At 41.5% G+C, this 21,323-nt stretch overlaps 2 protein-coding genes across 10 annotated transcripts in view; both read left to right on the forward strand.

Moving 5' to 3' along the window:
* Window positions 1–764: 764 nt before the first annotated feature.
* atf7b (activating transcription factor 7b) lies at window positions 765–9,155 on the forward strand. Of its 5 annotated transcripts, none has more exons than XM_046383950.1 (12): window positions 765–857; window positions 1,849–1,910; window positions 2,353–2,449; window positions 2,542–2,669; window positions 2,802–2,939; window positions 3,101–3,258; window positions 3,901–4,000; window positions 4,118–4,237; window positions 4,402–4,554; window positions 4,978–5,166; window positions 5,300–5,405; window positions 5,565–9,155. In XM_046383950.1, exons 2-12 carry the CDS (start codon window positions 1,863–1,865, stop codon window positions 5,801–5,803), a joined length of 1,476 nt encoding a protein of 491 aa, XP_046239906.1. In that variant the 5' UTR covers window positions 765–857; window positions 1,849–1,862; the 3' UTR covers window positions 5,804–9,155. The 5 variants fall into 5 exon arrangements, with proteins under 5 accessions (XP_046239906.1, XP_046239908.1, XP_046239907.1 ...); XM_046383952.1 differs by having other exon boundaries at window positions 5,568–9,155; XM_046383951.1 differs by having other exon boundaries at window positions 3,904–4,000.
* Window positions 9,156–10,328: 1,173 nt separating this feature from the next.
* dip2bb (disco-interacting protein 2 homolog Bb) overlaps window positions 10,329–21,323 on the forward strand; it is a 39,313-nt gene continuing 28,318 nt past the window's right edge. For 3 of the 5 annotated variants that reach the window (XM_046383957.1, XM_046383956.1, XM_046383958.1), the window contains exon 1: window positions 10,334–11,068. In XM_046383957.1, coding sequence (XP_046239913.1) covers window positions 10,984–11,068 — 85 coding nt within the window. In that variant the 5' untranslated portion in view covers window positions 10,334–10,983. Of the gene's footprint in view, window positions 11,069–21,323 lie in introns of all 5 variants that reach the window. The other 2 variants (XM_046383959.1, XM_046383955.1) reach the window with 2 other exon arrangements.

Genomic DNA, 21,323 nt, shown 5'->3' on the forward strand with positions numbered 1-21,323 from the left:
TGCAGTACGTACAGTCAGCGTGATGATGTTATGATCAGGTACCTCCAATATGTGACCTGTAATTTGTTTAGTTAAGCAATATCTGCAGGACAGTGGGGACGTAACAGACATGGGTAACGTCAGTATCTGCCACACAGGACTAGAAATAATTTGTTATCAGATTTTACATGTCCTCTGCCAAGATTATATCCTGAACTTTTTTTCCCAAAATAAGAAGTATGGTTACAACATTAAAATCCTTAAAATGGCACCTGTTCTTCTCCAGCATTAAAAAGTCCAAAATGAATGAATATGCAATTTTTTTTTTTTTTCATTTCACCCATTAAATCGCTGAACGAGACAATTACTGTCACACTTGTGTATACTGAATACTGCACCCGGATTGGCTGGATGTTCGCTTACATCTGAATGTGAAAACAGTTTTATAGTATCAAACTTGGCTCATATATAATTCTGCCTAGTGAATTTCAATCATTCAACTGTAGAAACAAAAAAAAATTGACTGGAGGGGATTAAACATCCTGCAGTTGTTTATGGCATATTTGGCTTAGAAACTTCCCGGTGTATTTTATTGGTGCATGATGCTCACACGAAGGAATAGCATTTGTAGTGATGTGACGGAAAGAATAATATTGACAGTCGGCAGATACATAAAGATTATGACAAATATCACTGGATTTGACATCACGTTTCAGATTTTCCCGGACGTCATCCCTGTTACGTAATACGGTGCCATGTTCGAACTCTCGCGGTGTTTTGCTAATGGAAGTGTCAGAGTGTCAACAACGGCCAAGCAGCAGAGCAGCAGCACTGTCCGGAACAGGGAGGGAGGAGTGAAGAGGCTGTTTAAGCTACGGGTGAGTTATCCTCAGTAAAATTTTGGATCATCTAATGTCCAAAGTGATATTTTGACGAATTACAGTCAGCCAGTGTTCATGAAACTTGATGTTTTCACGCGATCGTAGCTTCTTTTATGAGTACAGTTTTTCTTTAGCATTAGCGTGCTAACGTTTATGTTAGCTACTAACTTGGCGGACCTACTGGTGTGAACTTACCAGGTAAGCTAAACGAAGCATTCGATTAGCAGTTAGCATTAGCTTAGCTAGTTGTGTTGTGATTGGTGTCTACACTAAAATTTTCGATTTTTCAAGGCGTACCTGAACGCCTGCTATCTGTAATTAGTTTCCATGATGTTTGCTTCCACGTTTGTTATAATGACACGGCTGTCACACTTCAGAAACCAAATGTTTTGGTGTGGTTAGCGATAAGATGGTGCAAGTTTACGGCCTATCTCACATGAATTCAGAGCTAGCCATAGGGTTGGCTTTTAAAATTAATCTATCCACAGTCCGTAACCTAAGCCACCTAGCTAGCACTTTAGCCGAACGACATCGACAGTCATAGCCAGCTAGTGCCACTGACTTGATGACATGGTAGGGTGGGTTGCATGGAAGCTTGCTTAGACTCTGCTGCCTCATCTTTAACGCTACTCCCCGATTATGCTAGACCGATCCTGAGGCAGGTGCTCCAAACAGGCCGACGGTCTTCGGCCTGTTTACCATGTCACCAGTTTTCACTGGAATTTGTATCACGATGTTACCCACGGTCATGGTTATAGTTGATCACATGCAGTTGATGGCGGTAAACAGATTGTTCCTCGTAACAGGTTCATGGCTTTCTTGTCATATGCAGTGAGATTTGAGTATTTTCTGGTCAACCTTCTGGGCTTCTGGGTCATCATTGTGACTGATCTAAAGCAAGCCTAGATCAGTTAATAAAGTTAAACTACTCAAACATACACGAATAAAGTCGATATCAAGTTGCTTTGTTTTTTGATGTCTTTTGCAGAACATTTGTATGAGATGGGGGATGATCGACCTTTTGTATGCACTGCCCCTGGATGTGGGCAGGTAGGACTTTGACACACAATAATTCATATGCATATCTACATAACACTCTCTCACTTTTTCTTGTGTCACTTTTGATCACCCAGATCAGGAATCTGTTACAAATCCTCGCTTCCTTTCTTCTTATTATTACATAGGCTAACTACAATTCAGCTTTCAGCTAACTTTATTGTTAAGATAGTGTAAAAATGCCAAAATGGCATTTAAAAAAAAGTATTTTATTGTGCCCTACCTTACTGTGGACCATCTGCACACAGTTTTTATTATTATTATTATTATTATTGTTATTATTCATTTCACGTCATCTGCAGTTAAGTTACTTTGATATATTTTTTTTTTTTTGTCGGCAGCATAGTTGACACACTGATCACTGATTACACTTCAAATTGCTAACAGCATTACTTAACTGCTAAATTTTCTTTATCTGCTGTGTTGTGCTTTTCAGAGATTCACGAATGAAGATCACCTTTCGGTTCACAAACACAAGCATGAAATGACATTAAAATTTGGTCCTGCCAGAACAGACTCCGTCATCATTGCGGGTAATCCCATTACTGTTGACGTTAGTATCTGTTAAGTAAAGCTGATTTCAGGAATAATAAAGGAGTAAAGAAAAATGTATTTATTTTTGTAGACCAAACTCCCACACCAACACGTTTCCTGAAGAACTGTGAGGAGGTTGGGCTATTCAATGAGCTGGCCAGCTCCTTTGAACAGGAGTTTTGCAAAGCACAGGAAGATGAGCAAAAGACAAAACACCCGGTGAGAAAATGGATGAATATACACTGTGAATAATGGTTTTCTTCCCAGGGTTATCAGATAAAAATTATATCGCCATTTCATACTTTTAGATGATCTGGAAGGATTTATTCATCTTGTCTTCTCTGTTTTAAGGTTGCACCTTTACAAACACCATCTGAAGTTAAAATTGAAAACGAGGGTCCTTTACAAGTTGATTCTTCCCCTCCTGGAAGTCCAGATTCCTCGTCCAGCATGTCCGATGACAGCAGAGACTCAAGGGTGATAGGCAAGGTACGACACATTGCCACAGATTGTGGTTTTGTTGCTGATTTACAGGATTTACTCTCAATTAAGACCTATATTGCTTGAACATCAGCAAATGGTGATCTGTTCATGCAGGCAAAATACATTTCTGAATGGAAAATAAAGGTCATTGTTTGATTTGTCAACAGGACATTCTCCCAAAGCCTGTGGCAAGTTCTGCTCCCACTCCAACCATTGTACGTCCAGGTTCCCTTCCCCTCCACCTGAGTAATGACCCACTTCACCCAACTCTGCCATCTCCAACATCTGTCATCACACAGGCTCCGCCCTCCAACAGGCAGCTTGGGTAAACTGCAGTGTGTTCCTATTGTTTGCATCTCTTGATGTTTGTTAGCTATTTTCTGCTATTTGCTGCTATAAAAATCGTGAAACTGAAGTAGCGCATGGAGAAATGTGCAAAAAATATCAGTGTTGGAGATGAATTCACCTCAGCAAGTAACCCAGTAACTTCAGCTGTTAAGGTTGGAGTAGCTGTTTGATAAACTGGGTGAGGGAATTTAGCTGTGATTATGTGGATCAATTTCATCGTTTGTGGGTCATTCTTACTTCATGAGGGCTGTGTGTGACAGCATGTGGAAAATACGTTGTTGAAAAAAGGCATTTTTGAGAAGTGCGTGTTTAGATGTCAGGTCAGCAATATCCTGAAAAGAGCGTGTTTGAGAATTTATTTGTTCCTCCATCATCCTCTGCTTCCTTAATGAAAAATGCTCTTGAAATGATACTTCACCCACATATTTTGTTCTAACTGCCATTTCATTGGTTCTCGGGAGGCAAGATACAGTTAGCACTTATAGATGGACTGGAGAAATAGAATTCTTTTCAGACACACACCTACTGTGTTTCTCAATCCGTATTTTATCAATGGGTGCAGAATGCAGGAGCAGCTATTTGCAAGTCGCTGATTTTTGTGTGTGTGTCTGTGTGTCAGCAGCTCCCCAACAAGCTCTTATCCACTGATGAGGCACCTCCCCAATGGGCAGACAGTCCCTCTCCTGCCCAGTCCTGTGCAGATGACCTCGGTTATATCTGTAAGTCATTTTAAAAACTAAATTCTTTTTAAATTGGGTTTAAAACGTTTTGCTTACCATGTCATATCTGTTTGTCTCTCTCTGTTTTTTGTCCTGGCTATTTGTTATAATGTGTAGCTCGCAAGACCAGTGAACTCAGTGCCTAACATCCCTGGGATTCCAGGACCTCCAGTTGGCGGGGCCAGCAGTGGATCATCCTCTCCGTCTGGGTTTAGTCTGCATTCTGAGACCAAGATGGTGAGATGATAAATTTGTAGAAAGCTGACTCTGGATAAACAACTTAGCAAAGTAGCACGTACACTTTGAATGTGTTGTATTCTGTCTGATGAAATTTTAACAGCTCTTTTTGTGATCTCAACATAAAATGGCTTACATGGAGGGTTCTCTTTGTGTCTTTGCAGCGGCTGAAAGCAGCTTTAATTCATCAGGGCACAGGGGCACAAGATGGGGCTGGTGGGGGGGCAGGATCATCCATCCCAGCTGTTCCCCAGCGGCAGGAACAGAGCCAGCAGCCCTCTCAAAACTCTGATGCACCTTCACCTGCCCAACCTCAGGTAAAAAACATACTGTATGTACACAAAATATAAATCCAGAAATTTAATATCAAGCAGCAAAGGTGTAAAAAGGAAGCTACGGTTTAATGGTCAGGATTTGTACATTTGTCCTTCTGCACAACACTGAATCTGAGCCAACTCAAGTATACACTGAAACTTTAAATTAAATAGATAATACCTTGGAGAAACACTACTAATTATGGTGTGCCCTTAACGAATGTTAATAAGTTCCTATTTCAGTGTCAAAGTTGAGTAAATAAAAAAGCTCAACCTTTCAGCCCTACACAGTGATTGCTATGTCCGCTATAAACCTATCGCACCAATTTTATCGTTGAAAGTACATATAACACTCTTGCACTTAGTTGCTTTTTTTTGTGCAAAACTGAGGGCCTGTTTGCTGCCTCTTACCTCCTCCTTCCCTAGGTGTCTCCTGCTCAGCCGACAGGAGGCCGTCGGCGGCGAGCTACAGAGATGGACCCTGATGAAAGGAGGCAGCGTTTTCTGGAGAGAAACAGGGCAGCTGCCTCCCGCTGCAGACAAAAGCGAAAGCTGTGGGTTAACTCTCTGGAGAAGAAGGCAGATGATCTTGCTAACATCAATGTCTCCCTGACTGTGAGTCTTCCTTTGCCCTGTTAATCCAGGGCTGTGTCAGTATCTGAAACATGCTTACAGATTGGTCTCCTTGATAATATGACAAGACAGGGCATGCTGGGAATAATTTGTGCATGTTTTGTGATGCCATCAGAATGAAGTAACTCTACTGAGGAATGAGGTGGCACAGCTGAAGCAGCTCCTCTTGGCCCACAAAGACTGCCCTGTCACTGTAATGCAGAAGAAAGCAGCTTTCTTAGGTAACTGTTTGAGGTTGTGAGCTGAATGAGGAGCCTCCTGCATTGAATCGCTATTTTTTGTTTGTTTTTGTCAGGATCCATCTGTCATTTCATCCATCTAATGTATTCTTTTTACTCGCTCACCTCTCTAAGGGTGAATGTATCTGTCTCTGTCTCTAGCAGCTGCAGGAGGAGAGGAAACCTCCAGGGATACTTCCACCGAGCCCATCGCCTCCCCAGCAGCAGTTATCCAGCATGGGCCGTCACCCCCTGCCTTGGCTTCCAGTCCGGGGGCCACCATCAACGGGCTGAGTGTCCGCGCTGCAGAGGCGGTGGCTATGTCAGTCTTGGCTGGCATGGGATCGGGCCAGCCGGGAGGGCTCGACATGTCGTCGCATTCACAACCAGCCCCGAGATGATGTGCTGACGCGGGTAGTCAGTACGAACTCAAGTGGCATTTAGAGGCCGGACTGGTGCAAAATGTTGGAAATGAGGGACCCGCCCTCAACCCCCATCCCAAAAGCCGCGTTTCCATCAAACACTTAGAGCGTAGTACTCTTGAAACCCACACCTAACTTGTACGTACATGTACCTAAGCCCTACATCTGTTTTGTGTTTCCATCACAGACGGTTCTCAAATGTGGGTGGGAATTTTAACTGGCTTTCAGGGCTAATTTCACTTCTCCATGAGCTGGGGAAACAACAGATGAGATCTTTATTGGTCTTGAGAAGCTGCAGCATTTAGTAACTGACACAGCGTAACCTGTTGTGTACACTTACTGCCAGGTTGACAGCTTAGTGCTAACCTTTTCATCTGCTTCGCTTCGTTGTCACTTTTCTACCACTCGCTTTCTCTCATGCTGAACCACACACTCCCTATGGACACACATTACACACACTGGGCTACACTACTCTTATAACAACAGGAACACAATGGAGGACATCGAATGTTTCGTCTTCTTTTTTGTCTGTTTGTTATTGATAACAAAAAAGGAAGAAGAAGAAAAGGTAAAGGGGAGTGTGGGGAATCCTGACCACAAGATGACTTTGTTCCGTTTCTCTCTGACAAATCAGTGGTCTGCAGTGTTTTAGCTCCACCTTTTAGTGTCAGCTTAGCTCGCTTGGAAACTCAACAGAGGGGGCAACAAAAAAAAAAAAACTGGACCGAACATGTTTGCCATCCATGACTTTTCCCGATGTAAACTCGAAAACAACCGTGCAAATGTGAACTGAACTGATCCGGACTCCTTGGTGGAAACGCGGCTTATGATACTTTCTTCCCCTCACAGCCAATGAACATCACACAAAGACACGGCACAGTGCCTCCGTCAGCCCTCCAGTCCTCGCAGGCTCCCTGTTCAGAGAAGTCACTCTCTATATGTAAATATGAACACATCGGATACTCTCTGCAGGGTTTGGGGTCATTTCTTGCTCAGTTATGACAGTTGTAAGAGGTTTTAGATTGGGATGAAATGAAATGAAATGAATGAAAATGTATGAATGAAAATATTAAAATCGTGTATCATTTCATTTCATTTAAAAGTGCAGCTTCAGCCCAACTTTGTCCCACACACTGGCTGTGATGAGGTTGGTTGCTTTCCAGGCTGACAATTTTACTTGTATTTTTCAAGAAGAGAAGAAGAGTAAGAAGAATAAGAAAAGATTTTTATGCCTGATACTGGTCGTTGATGTGTTTTGATGATGCAGTGGAAGTACAGCGAGAGATTGTCTGGCAGATTGCAGTAAAAGGCAGCCTGGAAAACATCTCTGATGTTCTTTTGTTGTTTACGTTTCAACCTGTCCTTTAGTTTTCTGTTTGCGTTTCCCTTTTGAGTTAATTCTCCTTAAATATACCTGATGGTTTAGTCTGCCAAGTGTGTAACAAACCAAATTGTAGATGTGTACACAGTTTACCCGGTGAGTGTGTGTGTCTGACTTTTTTTTTTTTTTAAACCACCATTTTTAAGCCATTTGGAATGGATGTCATTATATTAGTCGTGTATGTATCAAACCCTATTGACTGCATGGATTACTCAAGGCTGAAAAATACCACTGTTTCTTTGTGCTTCATCAAATTATCACTGTTTATTGATCTACTTTTTTTTCTGTCTTATAACGTGAAATTATCGATGCAAAAATTTTCCTTGTTATGTAAGGATTCCATCCGTGGTCCTGATGTAACACACTTGAAATGGTTAGCTTTAGAAGGCCTTTAAATGATAATCAAACATAATGGATTTTAAATCATTTACCCTGGCATTTGAGTTGAGGAAAGAGTAGTGCAATATATTTTTCTATTGAATATCAATGTTCTTGCATTTAGCTGATGTGTTTAGCCCAGCCACTGAGAGGGGTTTGGTCTATTTCATTAGAAAGCTAAAGTTATGAGGTGACCAGAGAAAATGTGAAGATGAGTGTTCCTGAATGAATGAGATTGGTGATTAGTGTTCATCTGTAGAGAGTTACGGACGTCTTGGATGCTTTCCAACATTTGAAAAACTGTCTTGTATCATGAAGTAGACATAATACTTGTGCAAGGTGCTTCTTTTGAAATTTAAGTTTCATATTTCAGATTATTTTATACCGCATTGTTCTTCCAGGACTATCATATTGTTTTTTTTTCCCTTGTCACTCTGTTTTTGTTTTTTGTGTTTTTTGTAATATGTCTTTGTTTTAAGATGTTTATTTTTCTCTGTGGGCATGTTAGGCTTTTTTTCCTTCATGTTATAGTACAACCCTAATTCTTTTTAAAAAAAAAAAACAAAAAAAAGTTGAGACACAGTGTAAATTGTAAATAAAAATGGAATTCAGATACTTGCAAATCCTTTTGACCTATATTCAGTTGAATACAGTACAACAAGATATTTGATGTTCAGACTGATTAATTTGGTTCTTTTGTAAACATGCACTCATTGTGAATTTGATGATCATGTGAGTGCCACTGTGTTACACCACAGGACGTAATTGTTGAGGTTTTTAAAGTAAAATTCTTGACTGTTCTTGCTTCATGTATGACTTCAGTTGCTTAACAGTTAATTGCACACAAAGGCAGTACTTTAGCGATGCCTTCAGAGATGTGTAAGTTAGCCGTGCCATGGATACTAGCACGGCCCCATACCATCACAGATGCTGGTTTTTGACCATTACACTGGCAACGATCCAGATGCTCTTTTTTCCACTTTAGCCCAGAGGACACAACGTCCGCCATTTCCTTGGCCGCAGTGTGTATGGATGTTGTTCATGCTTGGCTTTCACTTTGTATGTTTGAGTCTTAATTTACGTTTGTAGATGCAGTTGTTTTCCAAAGTGTTCCCAAGCCCATTTAGTAAGATCTTTTGCAGTCATGTCAGCTTTTATTTCAGTATTGCCTGAGGGGTTAAAGGTCTCAGGTGGTTTTCGGCATTGCCCCTCAGGCGCAGAGATTTGCAGAGATTATTGAAGTAGATGAGATAAAACGTTGAAAAACTTTGTACTGTTTTCAAATGAATATATGTTGAAAAGGTTGGCAAACTATAGGTTGCTATAGGTCTATATTTTACACGGTGTGCCAGCTTAATTGGAATTGGGATTTTATGTCCCTTCATTTTATTTAAGATGTTAGATATCTTTTGTGTTTAACAGAGGTTCCCACATGAAAGAAAAAATGTCTGAAATATTTCTGTATTGATTTGTCAAATACTCAGGCCTCAAGATGGGAAAAATTACTTGTGTATAGTCTCAACTAATGAACAAGCTGTCTCGGGCAAATAATAAAATTAATGAAAAAGAAAAGGTCATTGACATGCTTTTACCTGTCCCCACATTGTGCCTCTTATGTATTACCATTAGGCCTGCAATCAAGTCACAGAGCAAACTATCCCTTTTTTCTGAAAAAAGAAAAAACCAAAAAAGGCTCAAAAAATCCATCATACACTACCTGTCCAACACCAACAACAAACTGACAAAGTTAGTCAATAGCAACTAAAGAGCCAGATGTTTGTTGATGAAGAGTTAAAATGGGGCTAAAGACAGTACAAATATTACATAGATAATATATACCTATAGTTGATTATTGGTCATTAAATACCAGTGCTGTGAATGTTAACTGTCTTTCTCACCAACAATCTAATATCGTACATGCGGCCAGCTGGGCTACCAAAATAAAGGTCAGGACACACCATTTGTCAACAACGTCTTTACAAAGCAAATACTTTCTGCTATATTAATGTTCAAAATCTCCTTTAAACCTTAAGATGTTGCTAAAATGTCAGTGATGTTTTGGAGCTCTTTCCTGCTGCCCCCAAGTGGCCAAAACTTCAGTCATTGCAAGTTTGAAGCTTCTATTCTACCCCCCAAAAAATATTTATTATACTGCAGAATTTTTAACCTCCCAATGACAGAATACTCTTGTTGGTTTTGTATGAAAATGGGAACACATTATTTGATATAAAACAGTTGCCAAATATGTTGTAAATTTAGCTAACCCCTGATGATAATGATAACAATGATAATAATAGTACATTTTCTTTCAGACTGTAGTAATTGAACTGCCATCTTTGTTTTGTCAGCCAGCAGTAACGCATTTTGATATATGGATCTCTGTGGAATCAAGCCTGGCATAATTTGTGCACCAGTCCCATAGAGTGATTGGCCATAATGTAAATATGATCATATCATATCATGAGGGAAAGCATGCTTACAACAAAGGGCAAACGTTCATAAACGTTCATATGTGTGTATGTTTACTCTTCTGAGTCTTTTAAAATTGTTTTTTTCCTGATAAATTAGCTTATTTTCTTCGAGAATTTTTTTCCTAAATAAACTGTTAAATTAACCTGTTATCATGAGAAACGAAATTTGTTACTTCAAGATAACTTGTAACTAACTTGTGATCTTGAGATAATGGGATAAAAACAATAACAGTGACACTTATGACCGTTCTCGGCTTCCATAGTTTGCAGATAGGCCTATCACAAGGCAATTATGCACTCAGCTATTAATTATAAATCTGACATACTCATGCTTCAGGCCTAATATAATATTTACGCTATATGTTTACCTCAGTTTATACTTCTACTACACTACATTCAAGGGGGAAATATTTCAACTTTTATTTAGTAGCCACGTAGGCCTGAAAACTCATTGAAGAACTCCAACGACATTGAGGCTCTAACATGTAGCCTGATAATTTGTTTGTACATTGGCTCAGGTAGCATTTTGAATTCTTTGCTTTGTTTTTAACTTGTAATGAAGTATTTTTGATGGCGCTTTTACCACCGCTGCTAGTTTGCACCTGGGGGTGACGGCGGCAGGTGAGTGGGATCTCGAGGAGCTTCCGCTCAGCTGTAAAAACACAACAGCAGAGGGAGCAGGGAGTCCGCTTTATCCCACCATCCTGTCACAGCAATTACCATCAGCCCTGGTCATGTGACTGACAGACTCCCCTGGCGAGTTTTTTTTCTCCCCATCTCCCACAGTCATGGCGGTATTAGGGAGTCGCGAAGATGGAGTAAACACCGCCGCCAGTGCACGTTGATTTCATTCCTCAGCTTCATGGTGGACTATACCCGCCGTCATCCGAGATATCGCAAACATTCCGCAGGCTGCTCTGCTCCCAGCGATGGCCGACCGCGGCGTTGATGTGTCGGCTCTGCCTAAAGAGGTCAGGGACCAGCTGGCGGAGTTGGATCTGGAGCTATCCGAAGGTAAGCTTTTTTCCATACAGCGGCTTTAATAGTTGGAGCTGCGGCGTTAATGGATGCAGACGGAAGTTCCGGGGTCCGGATCGTGTCGATATGATCAGCCTCAAACAGGGCGTCCTGTCTCGGCTTGGGGAGACTCAGTGCTGCTGCTGCTGCAGTGGATCCCCGCACGACTACAACAAATGATAAAAACACACTGACCTCCTTTTCAGGCTGTCATCTTTCCATCAACTATCACTGTCGCTTTTAGTGTAGACGGGGGCGATAATTTACACAGACTGGGACACATACTATGATCAGATGTTTATGTTTCTAACTAATCTGGCACCTTTTTTTCCTTCCATTTTCTTATTTGGGTCCACAGTATATGATTGCAAGTTTACTGTATGTCATGTCATACATTGTTTATCACCACGGCTATTTAAGTATATATACTTATCTGGAGGAAAATGGGTCAATTCTGACATCCCAGAGGCTGTGTGTGTGTGTGAGCCTCAAACATCAGTGAACACTAAATGATGCTGTGTCCCTCTCTAACCCTCAGCTGTGCTGCTGCGCCCTCAGCCCGGACCCTGAAACTGCAGGAGCAGATACAGGAGGGCTGTTTGTTTTATAAGAATGACTGTGGGAAATAGGAATATGGTGCTGGCTGTTATGCAAGGCCCCTCCTCACACTGTGAATCACAGTGCAGCAGCTTGATTGTGCTGCTCAGCTCTCAGGTGCCTGGGGGGGCGGATGAGTAATGTTATGTTTCTCATGAAGAGTCAAGCAGGGTGGAGTGGAAGTGGGGGTGGGGGTATGGGCCACTAATGATGCCTCAGTCCCTGTTGTGCCACAGATGCACACACAGAAACCTGGAACCTGCCCACTCTGGAGGACAGGTGAAACTTCACGTCACAAGAAAAAGTGGAAACTGTGTGCCATGGTTACTGTGCACTTGTGTGGCCTGTCTTATGAGTCACTGTCAAGAGTATATTCCTCTCATTCGCGAGAAGCCAACAAATCCCACAGGACATGCCTTTGAAGATCTGAATAGACAAACTATCTGCTAGTGTTTCCCACACAGCCCATTGGATCTCATTGATTTTCTCTGTCACTTGTTCCATTTTGTTGTTGAACAAAGCAATACCTCGACAGTACACCATAAGTCATGTACTAGTCAAATTCACAGAACGTCTCACACTGTGACTGTGTTTTAACCAAAGCTGCTGTAGAGTTGAGTGTGTGTTCTGGTTAAGAATAGTCACCAATTAACTGTGCGATAATGAGGCTGGATAGTAGAGGCTTGGGTGTTCGCTCTGTGTTCAACTCACTTAACCCCAGTTAGAGGTAGTGGATGACAGGAAATCAAGTGTACAATATGCAGTGGAATACAACAACTGTGTAACAACAGTATTTATTAATATATATGTTGGTTTTGAAATGGTTTTAGTCAATTTTATTGAGTTGAGAAGCAAGTCTTCAGTGACAACAACAAACCAGGTCAGAATGTATAAACGGCCTGGTGCTGCTTATGTAACAGGAACAAAACAAATGGATACACCTCGTCAGGTGTTGCTATTTTCAGTGATTAGTATAATTTTTATCTTAACATACTTTGTAAAACACTGAGAATATTTCCTAAATATTAGATATTAATTTCCTATTTCAGTTAATAGTGAGAAAAAGTTCAAAGTTCCTGTGGGAGTGTTTTTAAATGGCTTGTTTTATCAAACACACACTTCAAATTCTCACATTTTTGAGAAGTTAGACATCATCAGAATCAGTCAGATCAGTCAAATTGCAGTTTTGAAACCTCTTGTGACAACAGTCTGTTTTGGTTATGAAAATATTGATTGACATGATGAGTCTAACAGATTGATTAACACAGTGTGTTTGTTATTTTAGCACTGTGGTACGATCATTATTACACACCTGGTCAGATTAACAGTCCACAGACAGTTTAATATGTCAAATGAAATGACTAGATACAACTTGCCAACTGAACGCAATTTGAAAAGTAGTGTTATAATAATATTATGTTTAACTTTATTAAAGTCACTCAGTAGAACAAAAGGTGATTTCCTGGATGTTAGAGCTGCCAGCTTCTGACTGTTTTCATCAGTGAATATGTTTTTGTTTATTAAAGGAATGATGAAAAATATCCATCACATGTTCAGTGAACCAAAGGCCATGTCTTCAAATTACATGTTTTGCAAAGTGCAAAGATATTCACTTTTGACTGATGTGAAGCATAGATGATTACTTGATGACTGATGATTACTTCCCTTTTGTTTGACTAATTGTTGCTGGTTAGTTAAAGTGATTGAGAAACGTGTTGTCGAATCCAAGTCAAGTCAATCCCTTCAGATGTCCTTGAGGTCCAAAGGTAATCATATTGACTTGAGTCAGGACTTAGTTGAAGTCACGTGACTTGGACCCCCTCATTGTTTATTTACAGTATTCTGTGTTTCTGATGGGTAACAGCTGGGAAACGACTGCTGCTTTGTTCTGGTCACGTGGCCTGACTGGAGCAGCCAGTACAGGTCTGCCAGAAGTCTTTGAGTCCAGTCAGAGTCACCTGTGACGGTTTTAGTGTTTCAAGTGTGAGTGAGTGGTAAGGCGAAACCCGCCGAGTGACTGACTCTCTGATAACGGCTCTGTCGCCTGTAACTTTAGATCAAAAACAGCTCTTTTGCTAATAAAAAAAAGACTTGGTGCTGTCCAGATGCCCTGCTCCTGTATCCACATCATCTAGCGTGATGAAGTGCATTCACCGTCTGCTTGATGGCACTCAGCCTCCACTGCGCAGACGGGACAAGGCGAGCAGCAGCTGGCTGCCCAATGAGCCCTAAAAGTTCTCATGGATATCTTTTACAGGGCAACAATCACCCCATTGTTGTCCCCATACATGGGACTCCCCTGGCAACTAACAGAAGAAAATATGCATCAGCACTTTTATTTGCAGTAGAGATGCAGTGTGCATTTGTACTGTATTGTGTGCAAGTGTGTGTTTGTGAGAGAGAGATGGAGAGCAACTCCACCTCCCTTAACCTCCGTGACCCTTAGGACACAAAGAAAGCCATTGAGGGGATCAAAGTCTTGGTGATTGAGCCGGACTGGAATTTAGTGCGCTGAACCACAAGTGTTTAAGCTGCTCGGCTTTGGAGCATGTGGGCAATGTAGTATCTGCAGCTCTTGTGTTTATGTTGTACATGTGAGTGTGCAAGAATGACCCGAGATGATTTTCTTTGTGCAGATGCTGTTCACACAAGAGGAGCGGCAGTGCATGGCATGGAGCTTAGAAACGTGTCCGTCACAAAGAGTGTTGAGTGCCAGAAGTTGGCATCATAAAGTGTTCAGATTCATTGTGTTGTTTAATAATTCTTTAATAGGACGTTTAGTGATTTGAATCATGATCTTGACAATTCATACAGTATTTTATTCTGGAAAAGTTATTGTATGGCTGACTGTGTTTAGACAGAATTTTGGACAGGTTTTGCTTCTTTTGTTGATGTTTTAAAAAACTGTCTTGTTGTCTGTGAGTTTTAAAAACCCTTGTGCAGTGTTTTGGTGTTTTGCTCATAATCTGTTTCTCCAGCTGGACTTCTGGGATTGTATTTCACCAATACAGTCCTCTGCGCTGTTTTATCACAGAGCTACAGCCATGCTAGCAGCTCTTTGTGGCTGCTGTCCATAGTGACACTTTGAGCTTAATGCTAAATCAGCATGCTAACGTGCTCACAGTGACAATGTTAACATGCTGGTGTTTAGCAGGTGATGTTAATGTTCACTGCCTTAGCTTAGTGTGTTAGGATGCTGACATTAGCTAGCTTGCACTAAACACAAAATACAGCTAATGCTGATGAGAATGTTGTTAGTTTTGCAGGTCCCAAAGTGTTGAACACATTTACATTTTAACCTGATGGTGGCGCTGGAGAACAAGTCAGAGGATCGACAAAGTTACCACATTTCGTCCAGAAGGGAACTTGAATGTGAATTTCATGGCAATACATCCAACACTAGTGGGCAGACAGCCGGACCAACAGACCGTCATTGCTAGCCTCAGAGCCATGCCTCCGGCATGTAGGAAAACATGTTGGTGGTGAAACTCTGATGTCTGATCGGCGCTCGTGGCAGTGTGTTTCAAATAATTCACAGCCCTGTTCATAACCCGTATAATGCACCTGCAGCATCCCATAGTAAATGTGCGTGACAATAAATTTATCACCTGTCCAGTGAAGCACACAGCACAGATTGTACAGTTTGCTCTCTTAGATGTGATTGCCGTCTCGTTCTCTGCCCTAACTGTTTGGACCGATAAGTGGACGTGGGGATTTTCAAGTGACTAGCGTCCTGAGAGCGTGCTGCCTGTCTGCGATGTTGTGGAAGGGATACAGGGTTTCATCTCAACAGCCTGTTCTTTACAGAGAGAGAGAGAGAGAGAGAAATGAGAGATTACGGTCCTGGCTGCGTCTCTCAATCTAGGTCACAGAGCATCAGGGGGCAACACGCCTGGCTCATTTAGCCTGTGAGTCACTCTGGGCCAGGACTGCTGCTGGGGATCTCTCTTTGTGCCACCCACCCTGACACCACCGCTGCCTCTGCCCCCTCCCTACTGCTGCTCTATTATTTTAGTTTTCTTGCTGCTGTATTATTTTAGTTTATGCATCTCTGAAGGATAAGGCAGGCATACATAGGTTCAGCGCTTTACTTTTTGACAGCAAGTTCATGAAAGGACCACAGCCAACTGCGCAATAGTTTTCCAGCTTCACTACCTTTTCTGTGGCATCCCGAGTCCGACCCTTTTTTACACTTTTCAAAAAAACAGCAGGGCACCGTAGTTTCTACTAAACGTTACTCAAAGAGGAGGAAATAGTGGATTTGTTTGGGACTAGTTTCACACGCGGATTAATAACTAACAAGTACTGGAGGTTGACCAAATAATCAGTTTGGTCAATCAGTTGGAGAGAATCTTTTACATACTTGACCAGTTGCTGGTGTCTAACCTTCCACTCTACATTGTTCCACGAGTCCCATACAAATAAATAAATAAATAAAACCCAGTTGACCCCTAATTAGTACAGTTTGGAGAATTTACAGCAACTCGACGGGATCTAGCGCTGACAATGAATCGATTAGTCGATCAACAGAACATAATTTGCTGAAAGATGATATTTGTTTTAGTCATTTTTCAAGCACATTTGCAGGTTTCAGCCTCTCAAATGTGGGCAGTCATATATGATAGTAAACTAAATGTCTTTGGGTTTTGGCCTGGAAAAGTATTAAAATTCTTCACCATTTTCTGACATTTTAGAGCTTTAATTGTGAAACGACATTTGTCACGACAATGCCTACGTCACCCAGTGAAAAAACGTGGCTCACTGATCTATTTGGTCGTCGTGCATCGGCGACATCACAGAAGAATAAGATTCAGGCTTGTTGGTAGGATCATCTCGCTGTGGCTTGTGGTCTTTTCATGGGATTAGTTGGCCAAAAGAAAAATATAAAATATCACCACATTCATCCTTCAGGGCTGATGGGCTGGAAAACACTGGCTGCGTGTGCTTGTTGGTGTCACTGTGCTTATGCGTGAAGTTATTTGTGCATGTGTGTGTACACTCAGCATTGACAGGCACAGGAAGAAAGCTGATTTAGCCTATCTGTTTAAAAGCTTATTAACTGTTGCAGGGGAGCTGTATTCTGATCTCCAGCCAGCGCTCCGGGCCACAGACTTGGTTTCACACCACAAAAATAGAGACTCTTCTGCCACCAATGTCACACAGCAATAGTTTTCCAGCCAAGAGCAGAATTTTGTTTTGTTTTGTTTTTTATTTCTTTGATTGTATAACACCCTTTGTATCTAATTTCACCACACACGACCCACACACATATAAAAACAGGATGCATTGAAGCCTTGTGTACAAAAGAAAGACTGAATAATTTAGACCTGAAAAGCACACCTCCACACACACACACATACACACACACACACACACACACACACACTGTCAGCTGGGTCCACAGTAAACTGCAGGTAGGCTCTCAGCCTCTTCAGGCTTTACGGCTATGCTACACTAAACCTGGTTATTAGAATCAAATGCTATCTGATCAGTTTGTTCTCTTTCTTCTGCAGCTGGTAAGTAAAAGCAACACAACTCAAAGGAATGACAGTGGTGGTAGAGGAAGAGGAGTAAATGGTGGTCAAGCCACTGTGCTACTCACTGAATTATTAAAAAGTATCAAGTGGAAGTAGCTGCCTGCAGCACGTGCTTCAAAATCTGCACATCAGTGTCTTCCCTGCCATTTAGAGTTTCTTTCTGCTTTCTGTTAGCGGATCACATTTACTTGTATTTTTTAGATTTGAGTCTATGCTTGTATCTATAAAATAAAATTTGTCAAAGATCCCCATCAAAACTGAGGCTGAAAGGACCAACGAAGGATGAATTGCCCATGATAGTCATTGATAGTCATTTAAAATATCAAAATGTTGTAAGTCAAAATGTCAAAACATTCTCCAGTTCATGCTTCTTCGGTTTGCGGCTCTTCTGCTTTCCTCTGTTTTTTATAACAATTGGGAATTTAATTTAGATTAGTGCAGTGCCCTTTTAAATGGTGCCTGTTCTGAACAAGCCAGCTGTTCAGCTCACACCCCACATTGACTGCGCCTGTTAGGGCAGGGTGACCCCCATCACTAGGAAAAGTATTTTTTACATCAGTGTGGAACAAGTACAGTAACTGAAACGATTTTCTTTCAATCTGTCAATCTTTCTCACTGAGCTGAGTCAACCGACAGACAGACAGACAGACAGACAGACACCCTTTGCTTTGTAGATAGATTGGTTTATAGTAGATTTATTTGCTGGTTGCATCCCTGATCAAAGGGTCCTGCTTTTTCTGATCGATAGTCACGTTGTTGTTGATTAATTCTCGCTCAACACTGAAGTGCCAGCAGTGAAACTCATCTTATAGTACTGGCCTGTATCATCATCACGGTTTACATCTTTTGTTCCTTTATACAGCACCACATGGGCCTGGTTGCTATGGACACAGCCCATGTGGTGCGCCCCCACCCCAGCCCCAGCCCCAACTCCTCAACCCCACTTCCTCATTTGTTCCTACACGCACACACAGACACACACACTTTTACTTTGTGAATTTTCCATAAATCCTTTTCCAGATTAGAAGAGCCATATGTTGGGGCTGCACGTACAGTAACACAATCAAATGCTCTGCTAAGCTGTTAAAACCATTACAGAGGAAACATGACATTTCTGCTACCCTGTCAGGGCTGGCTCAAACATGGCTGTGAAGTGTGTCATTATTGGAGTTATCATAAAAGCCCCTCAAGCGTGTAAATAATGAAAGTCAGGCACACACTTTTATTAAAATAAAAAAAAAAAGAATTTCACTGCACATTGTACTGTGTATGATTGTGTGTGTGACAAATAAACCTATCTTGTATTATTTTCATGCTGGAAAACAATAGAAATTATGTGGATTAACATATGAAAGCTAAATAAATTGTTGTACCGTGGACAACAAATACGGTGATAAACTTGGAAACTTTTTGTCTTTTTGAGTTGATGAGTTCATGTGTGTAGAAGCCACTCTTACAGAGCTGCTGTCCTGACCTCATCAGCACCTTCTGTCCCACCAATATGAATGGACCATCAGCTCGTATCTGTTATTGATGGTAACGGAAAAACTTGGTTTACGTCATTGTCATAATTGTCTTGGGCTCCTCGCAGTGTCTCATAGCAGTGTGTAAATCCCACAGGAGGATACGCTCTCGTTGGTGTTGTGTAGCATGTTACTACACTCACAAGTGTGTGAAGTGCAGTGTGCCAGGTGTGTCAGCCGCACCCTCCTCTTTCTGCTGTGTAGAGAAAGAAAAAAAAGTCAACAGCAGGATGTGGAAGGGAGCCACCGGGTGAATCATTTCTTTTTGGTTAACTCCCTGCACTCCTGTGCACTTGTGCTTTGTAACCCCTGTCATTACTTCTACTACATGCGTGCATGCGCACGCGTGTGTGTGTTGGAGGGGGTGCTTTTGCTCCCTGTTGGAGTTGGTTGAGTTTAAAGAGTGTGTGGAGTGAAACATGATTCACTGTGTTACCTGAGTTGGCCACACCCTGCCTGCTGTTCCACAAGGAGAGAATCACCAGCGACCTACAGAAAAACTGTGTGTGTGTGTGTGTGTGTGTGTGTCTGTCTGTCTTTAGAGCACTTCTTTCATTCACCAGGGCCCCTGTAATACCAGTTTTTCTGTCTGAGTCACTGTATGTACATGTATAGCTGATCCTCATGAATAATGGTGGTGAAAGAATACTTTGTATAGTTCCTTATTTACATGTATTTGTTCAGACATTCTTTTCTTTTTTTTCTTTCTGTATTTTTTCTGTCTTATTTCACTCTTATAAAAACTGTACTGGGTGAGAGCAGGTGATACACCAGGAAAGTGCATGCTGACTGTGGGAAACTTGTGAACAGATTGTTGAAAGTGCTGTTTGTATGAGTTGGTTCAGTTGACCGCAGAGGACATTTCGCTTAATTATTGTGTTACTGTGTATCAGTCTCAGTGACATAAAGAGACACTGGTTTATTGATCCTTGTTTATGCAGACACTGTTCCTTGGATGTGTAACTGCTTTGACCAAAGCAATGACAACTGCACGTTAAGAAAACCCAACTGAGAAAAACAGTTGTTATATATGATGAGACTCTATGGTAAATTTGAAGACACAGAATTATCAGGCTGAATTTTGATAAAATGCTTGATGCACTGATGCATCCATAAAAACGTATGGAGTCCTGTGTTAACATGTTTCACTCAGTGAAGCACAAATGCTTTAGCTCAAATGAAAAGCTGGAACAGTCTGATACTGAATATGTATGATCTTGTTTTATAATAATGAGATTTTATATTATAAAGACAGAGTAAATTGTAAGATATGGATACCACAGAGGGTTAATAAAAATGTAATACATTTTGAATGTTACGATTCGTTTACACTGAAGTAGCACCATCACCCTAAATGCCAGTCACACATTACCTGCATGCCTTGTTGACACAGTCCTGTATCGACATGCACTCTGAACTGTCAGCTCCTCCACTAGGATTTTTGGTTGTTCACTTGCAGACAGCAGGTACACACACGCACAGACACACTCGTGCCGTGCAACATATGGATGTGATTTCCTTACTTTGTCAGCCACATTTTAAATCGACTATGACTGTGTGCTACACAGGGACCTTTGTTGTGGTAGACGCAATGTTCCCAAACAAAAAATATAGTTGGATTTAGTTTTCCACATCTGCAGGGAAAACCCTGTCAGTGGATGTAAGATTTAATCCTGGAGAACATGATGTCATCCTCCCTGACAGGAAACATGTATGTGTGTGAAGGAGAAAGAGAGAGCGAGGGAGGGAGCTTATGCATATCTACATATACAGCATAACATTGTCTAGGTTCAACAGTAAATCATGTCAAACTGTCGGTAACATGTTCAGGAGTATGGTGTGTGTGTCTTGTAGCTGTGGTCAGGCTGGTGTGTGTGAGTGTGTGGACGTGGTGAGTGGGTGAGCTGTTGGCTGGGTCAGAGGCTCGGCCTGCTGCTATAGAAGAGGCAGCTGGGAGGTTTCAGTGGGGAGTTTGTTCTACAGAACAAAATTTAATGTAGACATCCACCCATGAACACATTTGAACTCCTATTAACAAATGCAGAACTGGCACAGTACCATATGAGAGAGGGGTACCATATGTCAGTCCTTATTCTGGACCTCAATACATAATATGTTTCTGTAGTCACATCCAAAGTCCAGATTTTAACTGGATTTGGATCTGGGGCCTGAGGTGGTGTTGTTATGCTACCTTGTTGAAACTGTCTATTTTCCCAGAGATAACAGCTGGAAGTCTCTGTAAAATTTGAACATGTTTGGTTAATTTTCAGTGGGCAGGTGTTGACATGTGCTTTTAAACTGTTTTCCCGAGAAGGCAACTGAGTGAGATGTGATGCGGGAGAGGCAGAAGCAGGGAAGGAGAATAGAGGTCGGTAGCTAATTACTATTCAGACAGAGCGCCTGTGGGGCAAGAGGAGAGAGAACAGTCTCGCTGCAATTCAAATAATCTGAGGCTAGCGAGTATGAGGGTGAACGGGTACTGAGAGAAGGCACAGCTTTGATGTTCCTATCTCCGGGTTGAGGAAAAATAAAACATATACGCCTCGAGGTGAATGCACGAGTCTTCTTCACCAATGCACGAAAGAGGAGAGCCGC

The sequence above is a fragment of the Scatophagus argus genome, chromosome 3 (assembly GCF_020382885.2).
Source record: "Scatophagus argus isolate fScaArg1 chromosome 3, fScaArg1.pri, whole genome shotgun sequence".
Lineage (NCBI taxonomy): Eukaryota > Metazoa > Chordata > Actinopteri > Scatophagidae > Scatophagus > Scatophagus argus.